Source organism: Scyliorhinus torazame, chromosome 13, assembly GCF_047496885.1.
Source record: "Scyliorhinus torazame isolate Kashiwa2021f chromosome 13, sScyTor2.1, whole genome shotgun sequence".
NCBI lineage: Eukaryota > Metazoa > Chordata > Chondrichthyes > Carcharhiniformes > Scyliorhinidae > Scyliorhinus > Scyliorhinus torazame.
The window spans coordinates 223928747-223952387 of record NC_092719.1 but is presented as its reverse complement, the minus strand read 5'-3'; the positions used below and the strand labels follow the sequence as shown (position 1 = coordinate 223952387).

At 52.9% G+C, this 23641-nt stretch overlaps 1 protein-coding gene across 3 annotated transcripts in view; it reads right to left on the bottom strand.

Moving 5' to 3' along the window:
- The window catches only part of uroc1 (urocanate hydratase 1), a 247599-nt gene that overhangs the window by 36148 nt on the left and 187810 nt on the right, over positions 1–23641 (bottom strand). For all 3 annotated transcript variants that reach the window (XM_072473093.1, XM_072473094.1, XM_072473095.1), the window contains 3 exons: positions 18130–18227; positions 5271–5343; positions 1717–1838 (listed from right to left, as the gene is read on the bottom strand). In XM_072473093.1, coding sequence (XP_072329194.1) covers positions 1717–1838; positions 5271–5343; positions 18130–18227 — 293 coding nt within the window. The remainder of the gene's footprint in view (positions 1–1716; positions 1839–5270; positions 5344–18129; positions 18228–23641) is intronic.

The window sequence follows — 23641 nt, the reverse complement described above, 5'->3', positions numbered from 1 at the left end:
TGACAGTGCGACACTCCCTTAGTACTGACCCTCTGACAGTGCAGCACTCCCTCAGTACTGACCCTCTGACAGTGCGGCACTCCCTCAGTACTGACCCTCTGACAGTGCAGCACTCCCTCAGTACTGACCCTTTGACAGTGCAGCACTCCCTCAGTACTGACCCTCTGACAGTGCGGCACTCCCTCAGTACTGACCCTCTAACAGTGCAGCACTCCCTCTGTACTGACCCTCTGACAGTGCAGCACTCCCTCAGTACTGACCCTCTGACAGTGCGGCACTCCCTCAGTACTGACCCTCTAACAGTGCAGCACTCCCTCTGTACTGACCCTCTGACAGTGCAGCACTCCCTCAGTACTGACCCTCTGACAGTCCGGCACTCCCTCAGTACTGACCCTCTGACAGTGCGGCACTCCCTCAGTACTGACCCTCTGTAGTGCGGCACTTCCTCAGTACTGACTCTCTAAGTTGCTGCAGTGCATCTTGTAGATAGTACACATGGCTGTGACTGTGCCTTAGTAGTATTGCGTTTGTTAGGAAACAGGGATTGTTTAATAATTTAGATTTGTATTGTGTGTGTTGGAAAAAGGTATAAGTTTTCCACTGAGCTTAATTCCTGTTTCTGTGTTTGTGTGCTGAGAAGGGGCTAAAACTTTTGTTTCGCCTCATGTGAAACACAGGTGCCTATGAGTCTACAAGTTTTAGTTTTACTTTAAACATTGCCTTCCTTTTCTTAAGATTTATGTCAGAAAGGCAATGATTGACTTTAAAAAAAACTAAGCTGTTGCTTAGCCACCGGAGCTGACACTGAAACGCAGAAGCATTTGAATTCAGTTTGAATCAGGTAACTGAGAAGCATGAAGCTCTCCACAGAAGCTGCCAGTATAGGCAGGGCAACAGAGGGGCAGAAATTCACAGATGTGGAATGGGTGGCATCTGTCACTTGCTTTCAGAGTGGGGTGTGTCTGACCACATTTCACCCATTGATTTACACGGACTGTGGACTTACTGAGAACATTAGAGTATACAATTTGGTAACTTCTGATAGCCTTATAAAACTATATAAATCCGTAAAGGTATAGCTGGGGTGAAGGTGTAGTGTATCATAGTTAATATTTTCTTGTGTAATAAAGGTTTTATTCATTTGTTAAAAGATAATCGGCAGACCTGTGACTCTGTTCATCCACGTCTCAAAACAAAAAGTTAAAGTTTTGATCTCCTGAGCTGGGAGGGTAGATTCCTGTTGTTGGACATGCACCAACCACCCTGTGACTCAGAAGTGTGAGTGTTACCCACTGAGCCACTATTGGCACTATTGAAGTGAGGTCACCTTCGTTATGTTGGCAAAGCAGGATCCCACAAACAGAAAGGAGCTGAATCGGCAGATAAGGCGAAAATATAACGGCGGAGGGAAAGAAGCACATTTCAGGGATTGGCAGGAAGGGATGGAGTGAGGGAGCTGGGTTCAAGTGGCATCCCAATCCTGCCCATTAGGGGTCCAGCGAGGCAGTAGTCAGGGAGGGTTGGTGGGTCAAAACTAGGGGCAGTGCCTGGGATGACTTTGTTTTTTCGCTGAAAATAAACTGCAGGAAACTTCTGGGATGGAGGAGACCCCAATGGGGAACTGATAGTCAAGGGAAGCAGAAAGAGGGCAGAACCCCAAAAGAAGCCACCAATCATGGATACAGAGAGTTGGAAACAAGTCAGTTTTTCCTTTACCTTCTTCATTCGCAATGTCCTCCAGCACCGATGTGGCGATGGTGTCCGTCTCGGCGAGGTCAGAAGGGTCGGCTGAGGTGCAAACCCAACGAAATGGCCCAAACCCCAGAGAGAAAATGTCACTGCAGAGGAGGAAGAGAAGGTTGGTTACAGCTCCAGCCTCTGCGAGGACACTGGGAGATTCTCAAGTGGGTGTCAACAGAAGGATGCACGAGATGGTGGGGGGGGGGACGTTGGAACAGGAAGAGACCATTCAGTCCAGTGAGTCTATATCTCCATTCAATTCGATCACGGCTGATCATTTCCATATATTCACCTTTGTTCCCGATCCCTTGATAGCCTCACCCAATAATAATTAATCTACCTGGGTCTCTAAATCTCCATTCCCAAAGAGAAAATGCTGGAAAATCTCAACAGGTCTGACAGCATCTGTAGGGAGAGAAAAGAGCTAACGTTTCGAGTCCGATGCCTCTTTGTCAAAGCTAACAGACAGAGAAAGTGGGAAATATTTATACTGTGGGGTGAGAATGAAAGATGAGTCATAGCCACAGAATCCCAGGGAAACCGGGTGCTAATGGCCACAGAGCCCCAGGGAAACCGGGTGCTAACGGCCACAGAAACCCAGGGAAACCGGGTGCTAATGGCCACAGAATCCCAGGGAAACCGGGTGCTAATGGCCACAGAATCCCAGGGAAACCGGGTGCTAATGGCCACAGAATCCCAGGGAAATTGGGTGCTAATGGCCACAGAATCCCAGGGAAACCGGGTGCTAACGGCCACAGAAACCCAGGGAAACCGGGTGCTAATGGCCACAGGAACCCAGAAACCGGGTGGTAACAGGGTGCAAAGAGTCCCCGGTGTTGTGCTCATGTCAGTACACTGGCAATCCAGAGGAAATTAGTTCAATTCCTACTCTGTTCATTATAGGATTTGAATTCAATTTCCATTAGCGCCCGGTTTCCCTGGGATTCTGTGGCTATGAGGGAGTGCTGCACTGTCAACGCAGGCTGTGCCCATTCCTAATTGCCCCTTGAGTGGGCAGTTAACAGTCAACCACATTGCTGTGCGTCTCAAGCCACATGGAGACCAGACCGGGCAAGGCTGGCGGATTTCCTTCCCTAAAGGGCATTAGTGAACCAGATGGGGTTTTCCGACAATCGACAATGGTTTTGTGGTCATCATTACACTTTGAATTCAGATTTTTATTGAATTCATATTTCACCATCTGCTATGGCAGGATTCAAACCTGGGACCCCAGAGTAAGTCTTTTGGGTCTCTGCATTATTAGTCGAGTGAAAATACGACACTACGCCACCACCTCCCCTTGTTGGCCTTGAGAAGGTGGGGGTGAGCTGCCTCCTTGAACCACTGCATTCCCTGAGGTGTAGGTACACCCAATGTGCTGTTAGGGAGGGAGTTCCAGGATGTTGCCCCAGCGACAGTGAAAGAACAGTGATATATTTCCCAGTCAGGGTGGTGAGTGCCTTGGAGGGGAACCTCCAGGTGGTGGGGTTCCCAGGTATCTGCTGCTCTTGTCCTTCTAGATGGTAGTGGTTGTGGGTTTGGAAGGTGTTTACAGAATTTACACTGGAGAAGGAGGCCATTCGGCCCATCGAGTCTGCACCCGCCCTTGGAAAAAGCACCCTACCTAAGTCCACACCTCCACCCTCTCCGCACACCTCCATCCTATCCCCGTACCCCACCAAACCACACTAAGGGCAATTTAGCATTGTCAATCCACCTAACCTGCACGTCTTTGGACTGTGGTAGGAAACCGGAGCACCTGGAGGAAACCCACGCAGACGCGGGGAGAACGTGCAGACTCCGCACTCCTCACAGACAGTGATTCAAGCCGGGAATCGAACCTGGGACCCTCGAGCTGTGAAGCAACTGTTCTAAGCACTGTGCTACCGTGGTGTCTAAGGAACCTTGGTGAGTTCCTGCAGTGCATCTTGTAGATGGTACACACGGCTGCCCCTGTTCGTCGGTGGTGGAGGGTTTGAATGTGTGGGGAAGGGGGAGCAATCAAATGGGGCTGGTTTGTCCTGGATGTCTGACCTAGTATCATGGGTTTAGGGGAGTACAAAAGTCCTCCCTCCGTACAGGACTCGAGATGATGTAGAGATGGTCAGGGCCACAGAAGGAGTGTTCACATGGCAACCTGTCAGACTGTTGATTAGCCTGTGAATGCTTCCACCTCACCACACTCTCTGCAGGAGGAGTGTGAAGATTCCAAAACAAGAAGAACTCCACCCTGTTAATGGCATGTCCGACTGTCACTTCAAACTATTCTCCAAGGGGAGAAAAGAAACATATGAAAGAACAACAATGAGCTTTTATAGCTGAGAGAATTATACAGCATATCAAAGGCCAGTTGACCTTTGAGGCATGTGCCTGCTCTTTGAAAGAACCGTCCAATTTTTCATAATCCTCCTGCTCTTTCCCCTTGACTGTGTAATTCTGTTGCCTTCAAATGCTTTTCCAATTGCTTGTTGAGCGTTCCAATTGAATCTGCTCCCACCGGCCTTGCGACAGCTCCTTCCAGATCACGACAACTTGCTGTGTGTTTCCTCATGTTACCCATCGCCTGAAGTCTGTGGCCTCTGCTGAAATCACTCCCCTGCTTTTGGAAACAGCTTCACTTCCCACAAAATTAAAGAACAACAGATGGATTCTCAGACAAACTGTGAAAAATGTGAGCTGTTCCAAGAGAGTGTGTATGTTTAGACATTGTGAAAAAAATGCTCGCCTTGGGCAGAAGCCATCTGATTGAGGATCAAAACAAGCTTTCATTCTCTGATACCGATTACATGCTGATGTTCACATGCCTATTAATAGCCCCAAAGTCATCTGAATACAACTTAAGGAATTTAAGAATGAGACAAAACAATTTGATCCATCAAAGTTCAACTATCCCAATGTGAACTCTTCCTCCCTCGTGTCCAGCACCTGGGAGCGATGGGCACTACCTGGAACTACATGGAGCCCCAGAACCAGGTGATGACAGGGGTCTCCCAGCAAGGACAGAAGGGGAGGCCAGGAGTGGGGGAGAGGGGGGGAGGGGGGGAGTGTGGCGATGGTCACTCGACTGAGAGGAGGTCAGGCGAGCCGCTTGGTCCCTGGGCCCCCCACAGAAACTCACGGGCAGAATGGGGGCAGGCGGGAAGGCCACCGGGTGAATTGGATGGGCTGCTTCCTGCTCGGCCAATGCACCAGTCAAACCCATCCCCTGAAGTAATCGCCCAAAACCAGTCAGTTTGTATCGAAACGCGACCTTAAATCATTTGTCATTTCAGCCCTGACGCCGTGTGCAGTCCGCTAGTGTGTGAGCGAGAAGGTTCAGCCCAGAGACGTGAGGACAAAAGGACCAACATTGCTCAAACAGGTAATCTGATCATCACAGTCCTGTCTGTGGGGTCTTGCTGAGTGAAAACTGACTGCCCTGTTAACTACGTCACAACAGTGACCACATTTTAAAAGGTAAAACACATGGGGGACCCTGAGATAGGTGCGATAGAAAACAAGTCTTTCAACAGCGTTTGCTCCCTACTCACCCCATAATATGCTGAACATATGAAGGGAACTTAAATTCCAGTGTCCCACCTCCAGCTTTCTCCACATCAGCACCTGGAAGTCATTGAAGGAAATAAATAGTTCTGAGTTTCATATTTAAAGATTATCAGAAGAATGAGCGGTTTTCAGCCCTGAGATGCCTAAGATATTCAAATTCACGAAATCAACCAAAATAATAACCATTCCCAGGACAGTTTCAGCACGGGATTAGATACACAGTAAAGCTCCCTCTACACTGTCCCCGTCAAACACTCCCAGGACAGGTACAGCACGGGGTTAGACACAGAGTAAAGCTCCCTCTACACTGTCCCCATCAAACACTCCCAGGACAGGTACAGCACGGGGTTAGATACAGAGTAAAGCTCCCTCTACACTGTCCCCATCAAACACTCGCAGGACAGGTACAGCACGGGGTTAGATACAGGGTAAAGCTCCCTCTACACTGTCCCCATCAAACACTCCCAGGACAGGTACAGCACGGGGTTAGATACAGAGTAAAGCTCCCTCTACACTGTCCCCATCAAACACTCGCAGGACAGGTACAGCACGGGGTTAGATACAGGGTAAAGCTCCCTCTACACTGTCCCCATCAAACACTCCCAGGACAGGTACAGCACGGGGTCAGATACAGAGTAAAGCTTCCTCTACACTGTCCCCATCAAACATTCCCAGGACAGGTACAGCACGGGGTTAGACACAGAGTAAAGCTCCCTCTACACTGTCCCCATCAAACACTCCCAGGACAGGTACAGCACGGGGTTAGATACAGAGTAAAGCTCCCTCTACACTGTCCCCATCAAACACTCCCAGGACAGGTACAGCACGGGGTTAGATACAGAGTAAAGCTCCCTCTACACTGTCCCCGTCAAACACTCCCAGGACAGGTACAGCACGGGGTTAGATACAGAGTAAAGCTCCCTCTACACTGTCCCCATCAAACAATCCCTGGACAGGTACAGCACGGGGTTAGACACAGAGTAAAGCTCCCTCTACACTGTCCCCATCAAACACTCCCAGGACAGGTACAGCACGGGGTTAGATACAGAGTAAAGCTCCCTCTACACTGTCCCCATCAAACACTCGCAGGACAGGTACAGCACGGGGTTAGATACAGGGTAAAGCTCCCTCTACACTGTCCCCATCAAACACTCCCAGGACAGGTACAGCACGGGGTTAGATACAGAGTAAAGCTCCCTCTACACTGTCCCCATCAAACACTCGCAGGACAGGTACAGCACGGGGTTAGATACAGGGTAAAGCTCCCTCTACACTGTCCCCATCAAACACTCCCAGGACAGGTACAGCAAGGGGTCAGATACAGAGTAAAGCTTCCTCTACACTGTCCCCATCAAACATTCCCAGGACAGGTACAGCACGGGGTTAGACACAGAGTAAAGCTCCCTCTACACTGTCCCCATCAAACACTCCCAGGACAGGTACAGCACGGGGTTAGATACAGAGTAAAGCTCCCTCTACACTGTCCCCATCAAACACTCCCAGGACAGGTACAGCACGGGGTTAGATACAGAGTAAAGCTCCCTCTACACTGTCCCCGTCAAACACTCCCAGGACAGGTACAGCACGGGGTTAGATACAGAGTAAAGCTCCCTCTACACTGTCCCCGTCAAACACTCCCAGGACAGGTACAGCACGGGGTTAGATACAGAGTAAAGCTCCCTCTACACTGTCCCCATCAAACACTCCCAGGACAGGTACAGCACGGGGTTAGATACAGAGTAAAGCTCCCTCTAAACAGTCCCCATCAAACACTCCCAGGACAGGTACAGCACGGGGTTAGATACAGAGTAAAGCTCCCTCTACACTGTCCCCATCAAACACTCCCAGGACAGGTACAGCACGGGGTTAGATACAGAGTAAAGCTCCCTCTACACTGTCCCCATCAAACACTCCCAGGACAGGTACAGCACGGGGTTAGATACAGAGTAAAGCTCCCTCTACACTGTCCCCATCAAACACTCCCAGGACAGGTACAGCACGGGGTTAGATACAGAGTAAAGCTCCCTCTACACTGTCCCCATCAAACACTCCCAGGACAGGTACAGCACGGGGTTAGATACAGAGTAAAGCTCCCTCTACACTGTCCCCATCAAACACTCCCAGGACAGGTACAGCACGGGGTTAGATACAGAGTAAAGCTCCCTCCACACTGTCCCCATCAAACACTCCCAGGACAGGTACAGCACGGGGTTAGATACAGAGTAAAGCTCCCTCTACACTGTCCCCATCAAACACTCCCAGGACAGCTACAGCACAGGGCTAGATACAGAGTAAAGCTCCCTCTACACTGTCCCCATCAAACACTCTCAGGACAGGTACAGCACGGGGTTAGATACAGAGTAAAGCTCCCTCTACACTGTCCCCATCAAACACTCCCAGGACAGGTACAGCGCGGGGTTAGATACAGAGTAAAGCTCCCTCTACACTGTCCCCATCAAACACTCCCAGGACAGGTACAGCACGGGGTTAGATACAGAGTAAAGCTCCCTCTACACACTCCCCATCAAACACTCCCAGGACAGGTACAGCACGGGGTTAGATACAGAGTAAAGCTCCCTCTACACTGTCCCCATCAAACACTCCCAGGACAGGTACAGCACGGGGTTAGATACAGAGTAAAGCTCCCTCTACACTGTCCCCATCAAACACTCCCAGGACAGGTACAGCACGGGGTTAGATACAGAGTAAAGCTCCCTCTACACTGTCCCCATCAAACACTCCCAGGACAGGTACAGCACGGGGTTAGATACAGAGTAAAGCTCCCTCTACACTGTCCCCATCAAACACTCCCAGGACAGGTACAGCACGGGGTTAGATACAGAGTAAAGCTCCCTCTACACTGTCCCCATCAAACACTCCCAGGACAGCTACAGCACCGGGTTAGATACAGAGTAAAGCTCCCTCTACACTGTCCCCATCAAACACTCTCAGGACAGGTACAGCACGGGGTTAGATACAGAGTAAAGCTCCCTCTACACTGTCCCCATCAAACACTCCCAGGACAGGTACAGCGCGGGGTTAGATACAGAGTAAAGCTCCCTCTACACTGTCCCCATCAAACACTCCCAGGACAGGTACAGCACGGGGTTCGATACAGAGTAAAGCTCCCTCTACACTGTCACCACCAAATACTCCCAGGACAGGTACAGCACGGGGTTAGATACAGAGTAAAGCTCGCTCTACACTGTTTCCATCAAACACTCCCAGTACAGGCACAGCACGGGGTTAGATACAGAGTAAAGCTCCCTCTACACTGTTCCCATCAAACACTCCCAGTACAGGCACAGCACGGGGTTAGATACAGAGTAAAGCTCCCTCTACACTGTTCCCATCAAACACTCCCAGGACAGGTACAGCACGGGGTTCGATACAGAGTAAAGCCCCCCCACCTCCACTGTTCCCAGGAAACACTCCCAGGAGAGGTACAGCACAGGGTTAGATACAGAGTAAAGCTCCCTCTACAGTGTCCCCATCAAACACTCCCAGGACAGGTACAGCACGGGGTTAGATACAGAGTGAAGCTCCCTCTAAACTGCCCCCATCAAACACTCCCAGGACAGATACAGCACGGGGTTAGATACAGAGTAAAGCTCCCTCTACACTGTCCCCATCAAACACTCCCAGGACAGGTACAGCACGGGGTTAGATACAGAGTAAAGCTCCCTCTACACTGTTGCCATCAAACACTCCCAGGACAGGTACAGCACGGGGTTAGATACAGAGTAAAGCTCCCTCCAGACTGTCCCCGTTAAACACTCCCAGGACAGGTACAGCACGGGGTTAGATACAGAGTAAAGCTCACTCTAAACTGTCCCCATCAAACACTCCCAGGACAGGTACAGCACAGGGTTAGATACAGAGTAAAGCTCCCTCTACACTGTCCCCATCAAACACTCCCAGGACAGGTACAGCACGGGGTTAGATACAGAGTAAAGCTCCCTCTACACTGTCCCCATGAAACACTCCCAGGACAGGTACAGCACGGGGTTAGATACAGAGTAAAGCTCCCTCTACACTGTCCCCATCAAACACTCCCAGGACAGGTACAGCACGGGGTTAGATACAGAGTAAAGCTCCCTCTACACTGTCCCCATCAAACACTCCCAGGACAGGCACAGCACGGGGTTAGATACAGAGTAAAGCTCCCTCTACACTGTCCCCATCAAACACTCCCAGGACAGGTACAGCACGGGGTTAGAAACAGAGTAAAGCTCCCTCGACACTGTCCCAATCAAACACTCGCAGGACAGGTACAGCGCGGGGTTAGATACAGAGTAAAGCTCCCTCTACACTGTCCCCATCAAACACTCCCAGGACAGGTACAGCACGGGGTTAGATACAGAGTAAAGCTCCCTCTACACTGTCCCCATCAAACACTCCCAGGACAGGTACAGCACGGGGTTAGATACAGAGTAAAGCTCCCTCCACACTGTCCCCATCAAACACTCCCAGGACAGGTACAGCACGGGGTTAGATACAGAGTAAAGCTCCCTCTACACTGTCCCCATCAAACAATCCCAGGACAGGTACAGCACGGGGTTAGATACAGAGTAAAGCTCCCTCTACACTGTCCCCATCAAACACTCTCAGGACAGGTACAGCACGGGGTTAGATACAGAGTAAAGCTCCCTCTACACTGTCCCCATCAAACACTCCCAGGACAGGTACAGCGCGGGGTTAGATACAGAGTAAAGCTCCCTCTACACTGTCCCCATCAAACACGCCCAGTACAGGCACAGCACGGGGTTAGATACAGAGTAAAGCTCCCTCTACACTGTCGCCATCAAACACTCCCAGGACAGGTACAGCACGGGGTTAGATGCAGAGTAAAGCTCCCTCTACACTGTCCCCGTCAAACACTCCCAGGACAGGTACAGCACGGGGTTAGATACAGAGTAAAGCTCCCTCTACACTGTCCCCATCAAACACTCCCAGGACAGGTACAGCACGGGGTTAGATACAGAGTAAAGCTCCCTCTACACTGTCCCCATCAAACACTCCCAGGACAGGTACAGCCCGGGGTTAGATACAGAGTAAAGCTCCCTCTACACTGTCCCCATCAAACACTCCCAGGACAGGTACAGCACGGGGTTAGATACAGAGTAAAGCTCCCTCTACACTGTCCCCATCAAACACTCCCAGGACAGGTACAGCACGGGGTTAGATACAGAGTAAAGCTCCCTCTACACTGTCCCCATCAAACATTCCCAGGACAGGTACAGCACGGGGTTAGATACAGAGTAAAGCTCCCTCTACACTGTCCCCATCAAACACTCCCAGGACAGGTACAGCACGGGGTTAGATACAGAGTAAAGCTCCCTCTAAACTGTCCCCATCAAACACTCCCAGGACAGGTACAGAACGGAGTTAGATCCAGAGTAAAGCTCCCTCTACACTGTCCCCATCAAACACACCCAGGACAGGTACAGCACGGGGTTAGATACAGAGTAAAGCTCCCTCTACACTGACCCCATCAAACACTCCCAGGACAGGTACAGCACGGGGTTAGATACAGAGTAAAGCTCCCTCTACACTGTCCCCATCATACACTCCCAGGACAGGTACAGCACGGGGTTAGATACAGAGTAAAGCTCCCTCTACACTGTCCCCATCAAACACTCCCAGGACAGGTACAGCACGGGGTTAGATACAGAGTAAAGCTCCCTCTACACTGTCCCCATCAAACACACCCATCACAGGTACAGCACGGGGTTAGACACAGAGTAAAGCTCCCTCGACACTGTCCCAATCAAACACTCCCAGGACAGGTACAGCACGGGGTTAGATACAGAGTAAAGCTCCCTCTACACTGTCCCCATCAAACACTCCCAGGACAGGTACAGCACGGGGTTAGATACAGAGTAAAGCTCCCTCTACACTGTCCCCATCAAACACTCCCAGGACAGGTACAGCACGGGGTTAGATACAGAGTAAAGCTCCCTCTACACTGTCCCCATCAAACACTCCCAGGACAGGTACAGCACGGGGTTAGATACAGAGTAAAGCTCCCTCCACACTGTCCCCATCAAACACTCCCAGGACAGGTACAGCACGGGGTTAGATACAGAGTAAAGCTCCCTCTACACTGTCCCCATCAAACACTCCCAGGACAGGTACAGCACGGGGTTAGATACAGAGTAAAGCTCCCTCTACACTGTCCCCATCAAACAGTCTCAGGACAGGTACAGCACGGGGTTAGATACAGAGTAAAGCTCCCTCTACACTGTCCCCATCAAACACTCCCAGGACAGGTACAGCGCGGGGTTAGCTACAGAGTAAAGCTCCCTCTACACTGTCCCCATCAAACACTCCCAGGACAGGTACAGCACGGGGTTCGATACAGAGTAAAGCTCCCTCTACACTGTCACCACCAAATACTCCCAGGACAGGTACAGCACGGGGTTAGATACAGAGTAAAGCTCGCTCTACACTGTTTCCATCAAACACTCCCAGTACAGGCACAGCACGGGGTTAGATACAGAGTAAAGCTCCCTCTACACTGTTCCCATCAAACACTCCCAGTACAGGCACAGCACGGGGTTAGATACAGAGTAAAGCTCCCTCTACACTGTTCCCATCAAACACTCCCAGGACAGGTACAGCACGGGGTTCGATACAGAGTAAAGCCCCCCCCCTCCACTGTTCCCAGCAAACACTCCCAGGAGAGGTACAGCACAGGCTTAGATACAGAGTAAAGCTCCCTCGACACTGTCCCAATCAAACACTCCCAGGACAGGTACAGCACGGGGTTAGATACAGAGTAAAGCTCCCTCTACACTGTCCCCATCAAACACTCCCAGGACAGGTACAGCACGGGGTTAGATACAGAGTAAAGCTCCCTCTACACTGTCCCCATCAAACACTCCCAGGACAGGTACAGCACGGGGTTAGATACAGAGTAAAGCTCCCTCTAAACTGTCCCCATCAAACACTCCCTGGACAGGTACAGCACGGGGTTAGATACAGAGTAAAGCTCCCTCCACACTGTCCCCATCAAACACTCCCAGGACAGGTACAGCACGGGGTTAGATACAGAGTAAAGCTCCCTCTACACTGTCCCCATCAAACACTCCCAGGACAGGTACAGCACGGGGTTCGATACAGAGTAAAGCTCCCTCTACACTGTCCCCATCAAACACTCCCAGGACAGGTACAGCACGGGGTTCGATACAGAGTAAAGCTCCCTCTACACTGTCACCACCAAATACTCCCAGGACAGGTACAGCACGGGGTTAGATACAGAGTAAAGCTCGCTCTACACTGTTTCCATCAAACACTCCCAGTACAGGCACAGCACGGGGTTAGATACAGAGTAAAGCTCCCTCTACACTGTTCCCATCAAACACTCCCAGTACAGGCACAGCACGGGGTTAGATACAGAGTAAAGCTCCCTCTACACTGTTCCCATCAAACACTCCCAGGACAGGTACAGCACGGGGTTCGATACAGAGTAAAGCCCCCCCCCTCCACTGTTCCCAGCAAACACTCCCAGGAGAGGTACAGCACAGGGTTAGATACAGAGTAAAGCTCCCTCTACAGTGTCCCCATCAAACACTCCCAGGACAGGTACAGCACGGGGTTAGATACAGTGTAAAGCTCCCTCTACACTGTCCCCATCAAACACTCCCAGGACAGATACAGCACGGGATTAGATAGAGAGGAAAGCTCCCTCTACACTGTTCCTATCAAACACTCCCTGGAGAGGTACAGCATGGGGTTAGATACAGAGTAAAGCTCCCTCTACACTCTCCCCACCAAATACTCCCAGGGCAGGTACAGCACGGGGTTAGATACAGAGTAAAGCTCCCTCTACACTGTCCCCATCAAACACTCCCAGGACAGGTACAGCACGGGGTTCCATATGAAATAAAGCTCCCTCTACACTGTCCCCATCAAACACTCCCAGGACAGGTACAGCACAGGGTTAGATACAGAGTAAAGCTCACTCTACACTGTCCCCATCAAACACTCCCAGGACAGATACAGCACGGGGTTAGATAGAGAGTAAAGCTCCCTCTACACTGTTCCTATCAAACACTCCCAGGACAGATACAGCACGGGGTTAGATAGAGAGTAAAGCTCCCTCTACACTGTTCCTATCAAACACTCCCTGGACAGGTACAGCACGGGGTTAGATACAGAGTAAAGCTCCCGCTACACTGTTCCCATCAAACACTCCCAGTACAGGCACAGCACGGGGTTAGATACAGAGTAAAGCTCCCTCTACACTGTCCCCATCAAACACTCCCAGGACAGGTACAGCACGGGGTTAGATACAGAGTAAAGCTCCCTCTACACTGTCCCCATCAAACACTCCCAGGACAGGTACAGCACGGGGTTAGATACAGAGTAAAGCTCCCTCTACACTGTCCCCATCAAACACTCCCAGGACAGGTACAGCACGGGGTTAGATACAGAGTAAAGCTCCCTCTACACTGTCCCCATCAAACACTCCCAGGACAGGTACAGCACGGGGTTAGATACAGAGTAAAGCTCCCTCTACACTGTCCCCATCATACACTCCCAGGACAGGTACAGCACGGGGTTAGATACAGAGTAAAGCTCCCTCTACACTGTCCCCATCAAACACTCCCAGGACAGGTACAGCACGGGGTTAGATACAGAGTAAAACTCCCTCTACACTGTCCCCATCAAACACTCCCAGGACAGGTACAGCACGGGGTTAGACACAGAGTAAAGCTCCCTCGACACTGTCCCAATCAAACACTCCCAGGACAGGTACAGCACGGGGTTAGATACAGAGTAAAGCTCCCTCTACACTGTCCCCATCAAACACTCCCAGGACAGGTACAGCACGGGGTTAGATACAGAGTAAAGCTCCCTCTACACTGTCCCCATCAAACACTCCCAGGACAGGTACAGCACGGGGTTAGATACAGAGTAAAGCTCCCTCTAAACTGTCCCCATCAAACACTCCCTGGACAGGTACAGCACGGGGTTAGATACAGAGTAAAGCTCCCTCCACACTGTCCCCATCAAACACTCCCAGGACAGGTACAGCACGGGGTTAGATACAGAGTAAAGCTCCCTCTACACTGTCCCCATCAAACACTCCCAGGACAGGTACAGCACGGGGTTCGATACAGAGTAAAGCTCACTCTACACTGTCCCCATCAAACACTCCCAGGACAGGTACAGCACGGGGTTCGATACAGAGTAAAGCTCCCTCTCCACTGTCACCACCAAATACTCCCAGGACAGGTACAGCACGGGGTTAGATACAGAGTAAAGCTCGCTCTACACTGTTTCCATCAAACACTCCCAGTACAGGCACAGCACGGGGTTAGATACAGAGTAAAGCTCCCTCTACACTGTTCCCATCAAACACTCCCAGTACAGGCACAGCACGGGGTTAGATACAGAGTAAAGCTCCCTCTACACTGTTCCCATCAAACACTCCCAGGACAGGTACAGCACGGGGTTCGATACAGAGTAAAGCCCCCCCCCTCCACTGTTCCCAGCAAACACTCCCAGGAGAGGTACAGCACAGGGTTAGATACAGAGTAAAGCTCCCTCTACAGTGTCCCCATCAAACACTCCCAGGACAGGTACAGCACGGGGTTAGATACAGTGTAAAGCTCCCTCTACACTGTCCCCATCAAACACTCCCAGGACAGATACAGCACGGGATTAGATAGAGAGTAAAGCTCCCTCTACACTGTTCCTATCAAACACTCCCTGGAGAGGTACAGCATGGGGTTAGATACAGAGTAAAGCTCCCTCTACACTCTCCCCACCAAATACTCCCAGGGCAGGTACAGCACGGGGTTAGATACAGAGTAAAGCTCCCTCTACACTGTCCCCATCAAACACTCCCAGGACAGGTACAGCACGGGGTTCCATATGAAATAAAGCTCCCTCTACACTGTCCCCATCAAACACTCCCAGGACAGGTACAGCACAGGGTTAGATACAGAGTAAAGCTCACTCTACACTGTCCCCATCAAACACTCCCAGGACAGATACAGCACGGGGTTAGATAGAGAGTAAAGCTCCCTCTACACTGTTCCTATCAAACACTCCCAGGACAGATACAGCACGGGGTTAGATAGAGAGTAAAGCTCCCTCTACACTGTTCCTATCAAACACTCCCTGGACAGGTACAGCACGGGGTTAGATACAGAGTAAAGCTCCCGCTACACTGTTCCCATCAAACACTCCCAGTACAGGCACAGCACGGGGTTAGATACAGAGTAAAGCTCCCTCTACACTGTCCCCATCAAACACTCCCAGGACAGGTACAGCACGGGGTTAGATACAGAGTAAAGCTCCCTCTACACTGTCCCCATCAAACACTCCCAGGACAGGTACAGCACGGGGTTAGATACAGAGTAAAGCTCCCTCTACACTGTCCCCATCAAACACTCCCAGGACAGGTACAGCACGGGGTTAGATACAGAGTAAAGCTCCCTCTACACTGTCCCCATCAAACACTCCCAGGACAGGTACAGCACGGGGTTAGATACAGAGTGAAGCTTTCTCTTCACATCCACACATGTATTACATTTCCCACAAGACACAACAACATTACATCCATTTAACTCAAGCCAGTGCAATGTGTACCATTTTCAGATTGGTGACACATCACACTCCAAATTTGACTCTATTGTTTGGAGAGATGAGTAAAGTCGGACTGGATAATTCAACCCCTCTCAGAACAGAATATCTTACTGAACACAGATTTTGGTTCATTGAGGTTAATGGATATAATCGTTCACTGCTGAGGGTAAACGTGTGAGCAGGAAATGTCTGCCTTTAAAAAAGAACTTGCAATGAAATATAACCTTACATGACATCAGGATATCCCAATGCTCCAATGTAGTCCATTTTTTTGAAGTATCACTGATATCATGTAGGGACAGGGATGGGGTAACATAGTGAGTGTCAGAGTGTGGGTGATAAAATTTTGTCCACACAAAATGACCCCAGTATATTCCCTCACCACCCGTCAAAGCAGTGGGAGCAGAGGATGTCAACATATTAAAACATATTAATGAAAATGAAATCTAAAACAGACCCAGAAATAATTTTTGATGAGAGTGATAAATGCTTGGAATAATCTGTCAAACACAGATACACAGTCAGTTCATGGAGTTTATCATCATCCTGAATTCTGCCTCGTAAAATAGGACCGAGTTCCAGAAAAGTAACGGCATTTCGCAATCTCAATTCTTGGGTGCGATTCTCCGACCCCCCACTGGGTCGGAGAATCGCCGGGGGCCGGCGTGAATCGCGCCCCCGCCGTGTCCCGAATTCTCCGCCACCGGAGATTCGGCGGGGGCGGGAATCGCCCCACCACTGCGCATGCTCGGGGATGCCGTGAGCGGCCGCTGACGCTCCCGCGCATGCGTCGCACGGCAAAGTCATTTCCGTGACAGCTGGCGGGGCGCCAAAGGCCTTTCCCGCCAGCTGGCGGGGCGTAAATCAGTCCGGCGCGGGCCTAGCCCCTCAAGGTGAGGGCCCGGACCCTCAAGATGCGGAGGATTCCGCACCTTTGGGGTGGCGCGATGCCGGACTGATTCGCGCCGTTTTTGGCGCCGGTCGGCGGACATCGCGCAGATTATGGAGAATCCCGCCCCTCCATTCTTGACTGGGGCAGTGATAGAAATCAGGGGCGAAATTCTCCCCCAACGGCGGGATGCCCGCCGACTGGCGCCAAAGCCGGCGCAAATCAGACGGGCATCGCGCCGGCAAAAAGGTGCGGAAGTCTCCGCATCTTGGGCGGCCTAGCCCCAACATTGAGGGGCTAGGCCGACGCCGGAGGGATTTCCGCCCCGCCAGCTGGCGGAAATGGCGTTTGTTGCCCCGCCAGCTGGCGCGGAAATGCGGCGCATGCGCGGGAGCGACAGCGGCCGCTGTCAGTTTCCCAGCGCATGCGCGGGAGCGTCAGCGGCCGCTGTCAGTTTCCCGCGCATGCGCAGTGGGGAGAGTCACTTCCGCCTCCGCCATGGTGGAGACCGTGGTGGAGGCGGAAGGGAAAGAGTGCCCCCACGGCACAGGCCCGCCCGCGGATCGGTGGGCCCCGATCGCGGGCCAGGCCACCGTGGGGGCACCCCCCGAGGTCAGATCGCCCCGCGCCCCCCCTAGGACCCCGGAGCCCGCCCATGCCGCCTGGTCCCGCCGGTAAATACCAGGTTTGATTTACGCCGGCGGGACAGGCAATTCCTGGGCGGGACTTCGGCCCATCCGAGCCGGAGAATCCAGCGGGGGGTCCCGCCAACCGGCGCGGCTGGATTCCCGCCCCCGCCCAATCTCCGGGAGCGGAGACTTCGGCGGGGGCGGGATTCACGGCGGCCAACGGCCATTCTCCGACCCGGCGGGGGGTCGGATAATGACGCCCAAAGTATTTGTGGAATAAAAAACGATAAGGTGAGTTGTAAATTAACCTTAACACAGGTGACCAAACTCCCACAGATTCTGATGAAAGGTTACAGGCCTAAAAGATTAACTATTGTTTCTCCGTCCACATGTGCTGCTATACACACTGAGTATTTCCAACCCCTCCCAGAAAATGGGCCTTGTAGTGTCAGAGTCTGGCTCTCATAGAGTTAGTGTGGGACTGAGGACAGTACAGCCCACACAGAACTCATCATCTCCGCCCAGGGTCAGTTGAATATCGGACAGAGACCTGTGTACCCTCCAGCATGGCAACAACTCCAAACTTTTACCCTTTACTATATATTTGTAAATAGTTTTGAGTCAATAAATACAGTTAACCTATGTGTGACCACAAAGACGTGTTCAAACCTCCGAATGGTAATCAACACCCAACAACATCTCCCGGGCCTGAATTTCACTCACCTGCTCTTTTAGCTTCAAGTAGGAAAGCATTCCCATAATCCCAGAAAAACATTCCCTTCTCCGACAGCTTATTGATGGCCTTCACTTGTCGCTTTAAGCTAAAGGATAGGCACATGTTAAAAAATAAATGCTTCACTTGAAAGCTTTCCCTCTCCTTCTCCCTTCTCCACTCAATTCATCAACAACAAAGGACACATAACTGGAGAAATGGACATCCGGCCCATCAAACCAGTGCCCTCCCGGCTCCCCATGTACACTCTCCCCATGTACACTCTCCCCTATCACTGACTCTACCCCCCATTCACTCCCCTCCCACACCCCCATGTACACTCTCCCCATGTACACTCTCTCCTATCACTGACTCTACCCCCCATTCACTCCCCTCCCACACCCCCATGTACACTCTCCCCATGTACACTCTCCCCTATCACTGACTCTACCCCCCATTCACTCCCCTCCCACACCCCCATGTACACTCTCCCCATGTACACTCTCCCCTATCACTGACTCTACCCCCCATTCACTCCTCTCCCACACCCCCATGTACACTCTCCCCTATCACTGACTCTACCCCCCATTCACTCCCCTCCCGTATCCCCATGTACACTCTCCCCTATCACTGACTCTACCCCCCATTCACCCCCCTCCCACACCCCCATGTACACTCACCCCTATCACTGACTCTACCCCCCCATTCACTCCCCTCCCCATCCCCATGTACACTCTCTCCTATCACTGACTCTATCCCCCATTCACCCCCCTCCCACACCCCCATGTACACTCTCCCCTATCACTGACTCTACCCCCCATTCACTCCCCTCCCACACCCCCATGTACACTCTCCCCTATCACGGACTCTCCCCCCCATTCACTCCCCTCCCACACCCCCATGTACACGCTCCCCTATCACTGACTCTACTCCCCCATTCACTCCCCTCCCACACCCCCATGTACACTCTCCCCTATCACTGACTCTACCCCCCATTCACTCCCCTCCCACATCACCATGTACACTCTCCCCATCACTGACTCTACCCCCTCCCCATTCACTCCCCTCCCACACCCCCATGTACACTCTCCCCTATCACTGACTCTACCCCCCATTCACTCCCCTCCCACATCCCCATGTACACTCTCCCCATCACTGACTCTACCCCCTCCCCATTCATCTCCTCCCACACCCCCATGTACACTCTCCCCTACCACTGACTCTACCCGCCATTCACTCCCCTCCCACATCCCCATGTACACTCTCCCCATCACTGACTCTACCCCCCCCATTCACTCCCCTCCCACATCCCCATGTACACTCTCCCCATCACTGACTCTAACCCCCCCCATTCACTCCCCTCCCACACCCCCATTGTACACTCTCCCCTATCACTGACTCTACCCCCCATTCACTCCCCTCCCACACCCCCATTGTACACTCTCCCCTATCACTGACTCTACCCCCCAATCACTCCCCTCCCACACCCCCATGTACACTCTCCCCTATCACTGACTCTACCCCCCATTCGCTCCCCTCCCACACCCCCATGTACACTCTCCCCTATAACTGACTCTACACCCCCGTTCACTCCCCTCCCACACCCCCATGTACACTCTCCCCTATCACTGACTCTCCCCACCCATTCACTCCCCTCCCACACCCCCATGTACACTCTCCCCTATCACTGACTATACCCCCCATTCACTCCCCCCCCAACACCCCCCTGTACACTCTCCCCCATCACTGACTCTACCCACCCATTCACTCCCCTCGCACACCTCCATGTACACTCTCCCCTATCACTGACTCTACCCCCCATTCACTCCCCTCCCACACCCCCATGTACACTCTCCCCTATCACTGACTCTACCCCCCATTCACTCCCCTCCCACACCCCAATGTACACTCTCCCCTATCACTGACTCTACCACCCCATTCACTCCCCTCCCACACCCCCATGTACACTCTCCCCTATCACTGACTCTACCCCCCATTCACTCCCCTCCCACACCCCCATGTACACTCTCCACTATCACTGACTCTACCCCCATTCACTCCCCTCCCACACACCATGTACACTCGCCCCTATCACTGACTCTACCCGCCATTCACTCCCCTCCCATATCCCCATGTACACTCTCCCCATCACTGACTCTACCCCCCCCCATTCACTCCCCTCCCACATCCCCATGTACACTCTACCCATCACTGACTCTAACCCCCTCCATTCACTCCCCTCCCACACCCCCATTGTACACTCTCCCCTATCACTGACTCTACCCCCCAATCACTCCCCTCCCACACCCCCATGTACACTCTCCCCTATCACTGACTCTACCCCCCATTCACTCCCCCCCCACACCCCCATGTACACTCTCCCCTATAACTGACTCTACACCCCCATTCACTCCCCTCCAACACCCCCATGTACACTCTCCCCTATCACTGACTCTCCCCACCCATTCACTCCCCTCCCACACCCCCATGTACACGCTCCCCTATCACTGACTCTACCCCCCATTCACTCCCCCCCCAACACCCCCATGTACACTCTCCCCCATCACTGACTCTACCCACCCATTCACTCCCCTCGCACACCTCCATGTACACTCTCCCCTATCACTGACTCTACCCCCCATTCACTCCCCTCCCACACCCCCATGTACACTCTCCGCTATCACTGCCTCTACTCCCCCATTCCCTCCCCCCCACACCCCCATGTACACTGTCTCCTATCACTGACTCTACCCCCCATTCACTCCCCTCCCACACCCCCATGTACACTCTCCCCTATCACTGACTCTACTCCCCCACTCGCTCCACCTCCACACCCCCATGTACACTCTCCCCTGTCACTGACTCTACCCCCCATTACTCCCCCCCACACCCCCATATACACTCTCCCCTATCACTGACTCTACTCCCCCATTCACTCCCCCCCACACCCCCATGTACACTCTCCACTGTCACTGACTCTACCCCCCATTCACTCCCCTCCCACACCCCCATGTACACTCTCCCCTATCACTGACTCTACCCCCCATTCACTCCCCCCCCAACACCCCCATGTACACTCTCCCCCATCACTGACTCTACCCACCCATTCACTCCCCTCGCACACCTCCATGTACACTCTCCCCTATCACTGACTCTACCCCCCATTCACTCCCCTCCCACACCCCCATGTACACTCTCCCCTATCACTGACTCTACCCCCCATTCACTCCCCTCCCACACCCCAATGTACACTCTCCCCTATCACTGACTCTACCCCCCCATTCACTCCCCTCCCACACCCCCATGTACACTCTCCCCTATCACTGACTCTACCCCCCATTCACTCCCCTCCCACACCCCCATGTACACTCTCCACTATCACTGACTCTACCCCCATTCACTCCCCTCCCACACCCCATGTACACTCGCCCCTATCACTGACTCTACCCCCCATTCACTCTCTCCCAGACCCCCATGTACACTCTCCCCTATCACTGATTCTACTCCCCCATTCACTCCCCCTCCACACCCACATGTACACTCTCCGCTATCACTGCCTCTACTCCCCCATTCCCTCCCCCCCACACCCCCATGTACACTGTCTCCTATCACTGACTCTACCCCCCATTCACTCCCCTCCCACACCCCCATGTACACTCTCCCCTATCACTGACTCTACTCCCCCACTCGCTCCACCTCCACACCCCCATGTACACTCTCCCCTGTCACTGACTCTACCCCCCATTACTCCCCCCCACACCCCCATATACACTCTCCCCTATCACTGACTCTACTCCCCCATTCACTCCCCCCCACACCCCCATGTACACTCTCCACTGTCACTGACTCTACCCCCCATTCACTCCCCTCCCACACCCCCATGTACACTCTCCCCTATCACTGACTCTACCCCCCATTCACTCCCCTCCCACACCCCATGTACACTCTCCCCTATCACTGACTCTACCCCCCCCATTCACTCCCCTCCCACACCCCCATGTACACTCTCCCCTATCACTGACTCCATCCCCCATTCACTCCCCTCCCACACCCCCATGTACACTCTCCCCTATCACTGACTCTACCACCCATTCATTCCCCTCCCACACCCCCATGTACACTCTCCCCTATCACTGACACTACCCACCCATTTAATACCCTCCCACAGCCCCATGTACACTCTCCCCATTCACTGACTCTACTCCTTCATTCACTCCCCCCCACACCTCCATGTACACTCTCCCCTATCACTGACTCTACCCCCCCCATTCACTCCCCTCCCACACCCCCATGTACACTCTCCCCTATCACTGACTCTACCCCCCACTCACTCCCCTCCCACACCCCCATGTACACTCTCCCCTATCACTGACTCTACCCCCCATTCACTCCCCTCCCACACCCCCATGTACACTCTCCCCTATCACTGAATCTACCCCCCATTCACTTCCCTCCCACACCCCCATGTACACTCTCCCCTATCACTGACACTACCCCCCATTCACTTCCCTCTCACACCCCCATGTACACTCTCCCCTATCACTGACTCGACCCCCCATTCACTCCCCTCTCACACCCCCATGTACACTCTCCCCTATCACTGACTCTACCCCCCATTCACTCCCCTCCCACACCCCATGTACACTCTCCCCTATCACTGACTCTACTCCCCCACTCGCTCCACCTCCACACCCCCATGTACACTCTCCCCTGTCACTGACTCTGCCCCCCATTACTCCCCCCCACACCCCCATGTACACTCTCCCCTATCACTGACTCTACTCCCCCATTCACTCCCCCCACACCCCCATGTACACTCTCCACTGTCACTGACTCTACCCCCCATTCACTCCCCTCCCACACCCCCATGTACACTCTCCCCTATCACTGACTCTACCCCCCATTCACTCCCCTCCCACACCCCATGTACACTCTCCCCTATCACTGACTCTACCCCCCCCATTCACTCCCCTCCCACACCCCCATGTACACTCTCCCCTATCACTGACTCCATCCCCCATTCACTCCCCTCCCACACCCCCATGTACACTCTCCCCTATCACTGACTCTACCACCCATTCACTCCCCTCCCACACCCCCATGTACACTCTCCCCTATCACTGACACTACCCACCCATTTAATACCCTCCCACAGCCCCATGTACACTCTCCCCATTCACTGACTCTACCCCCCATTCACTCCCCTCCCACACCCCCATGTACACTCTCCCCTATCACTGACTCTACTCCCCCACTCGCTCCACCTCCACACCCCCATGTACACTCTCCCCTGTCACTGACTCTACCCCCCATTACTCCCCCCCACATCCCCATGTACACTCTCCCCTATCACTGACTCTACTCCCCCATTCACTCCCCCCCACACCCCCATGTACACTCTCCACTGTCACTGACTCTACCCCCCATTCACTCCCCTCCCACACCCCCATGTACACTCTCCCCTATCACTGACTCTACCCCCCATTCACTCCCCTCCCACACCCCATGTACACTCTCCCCTAT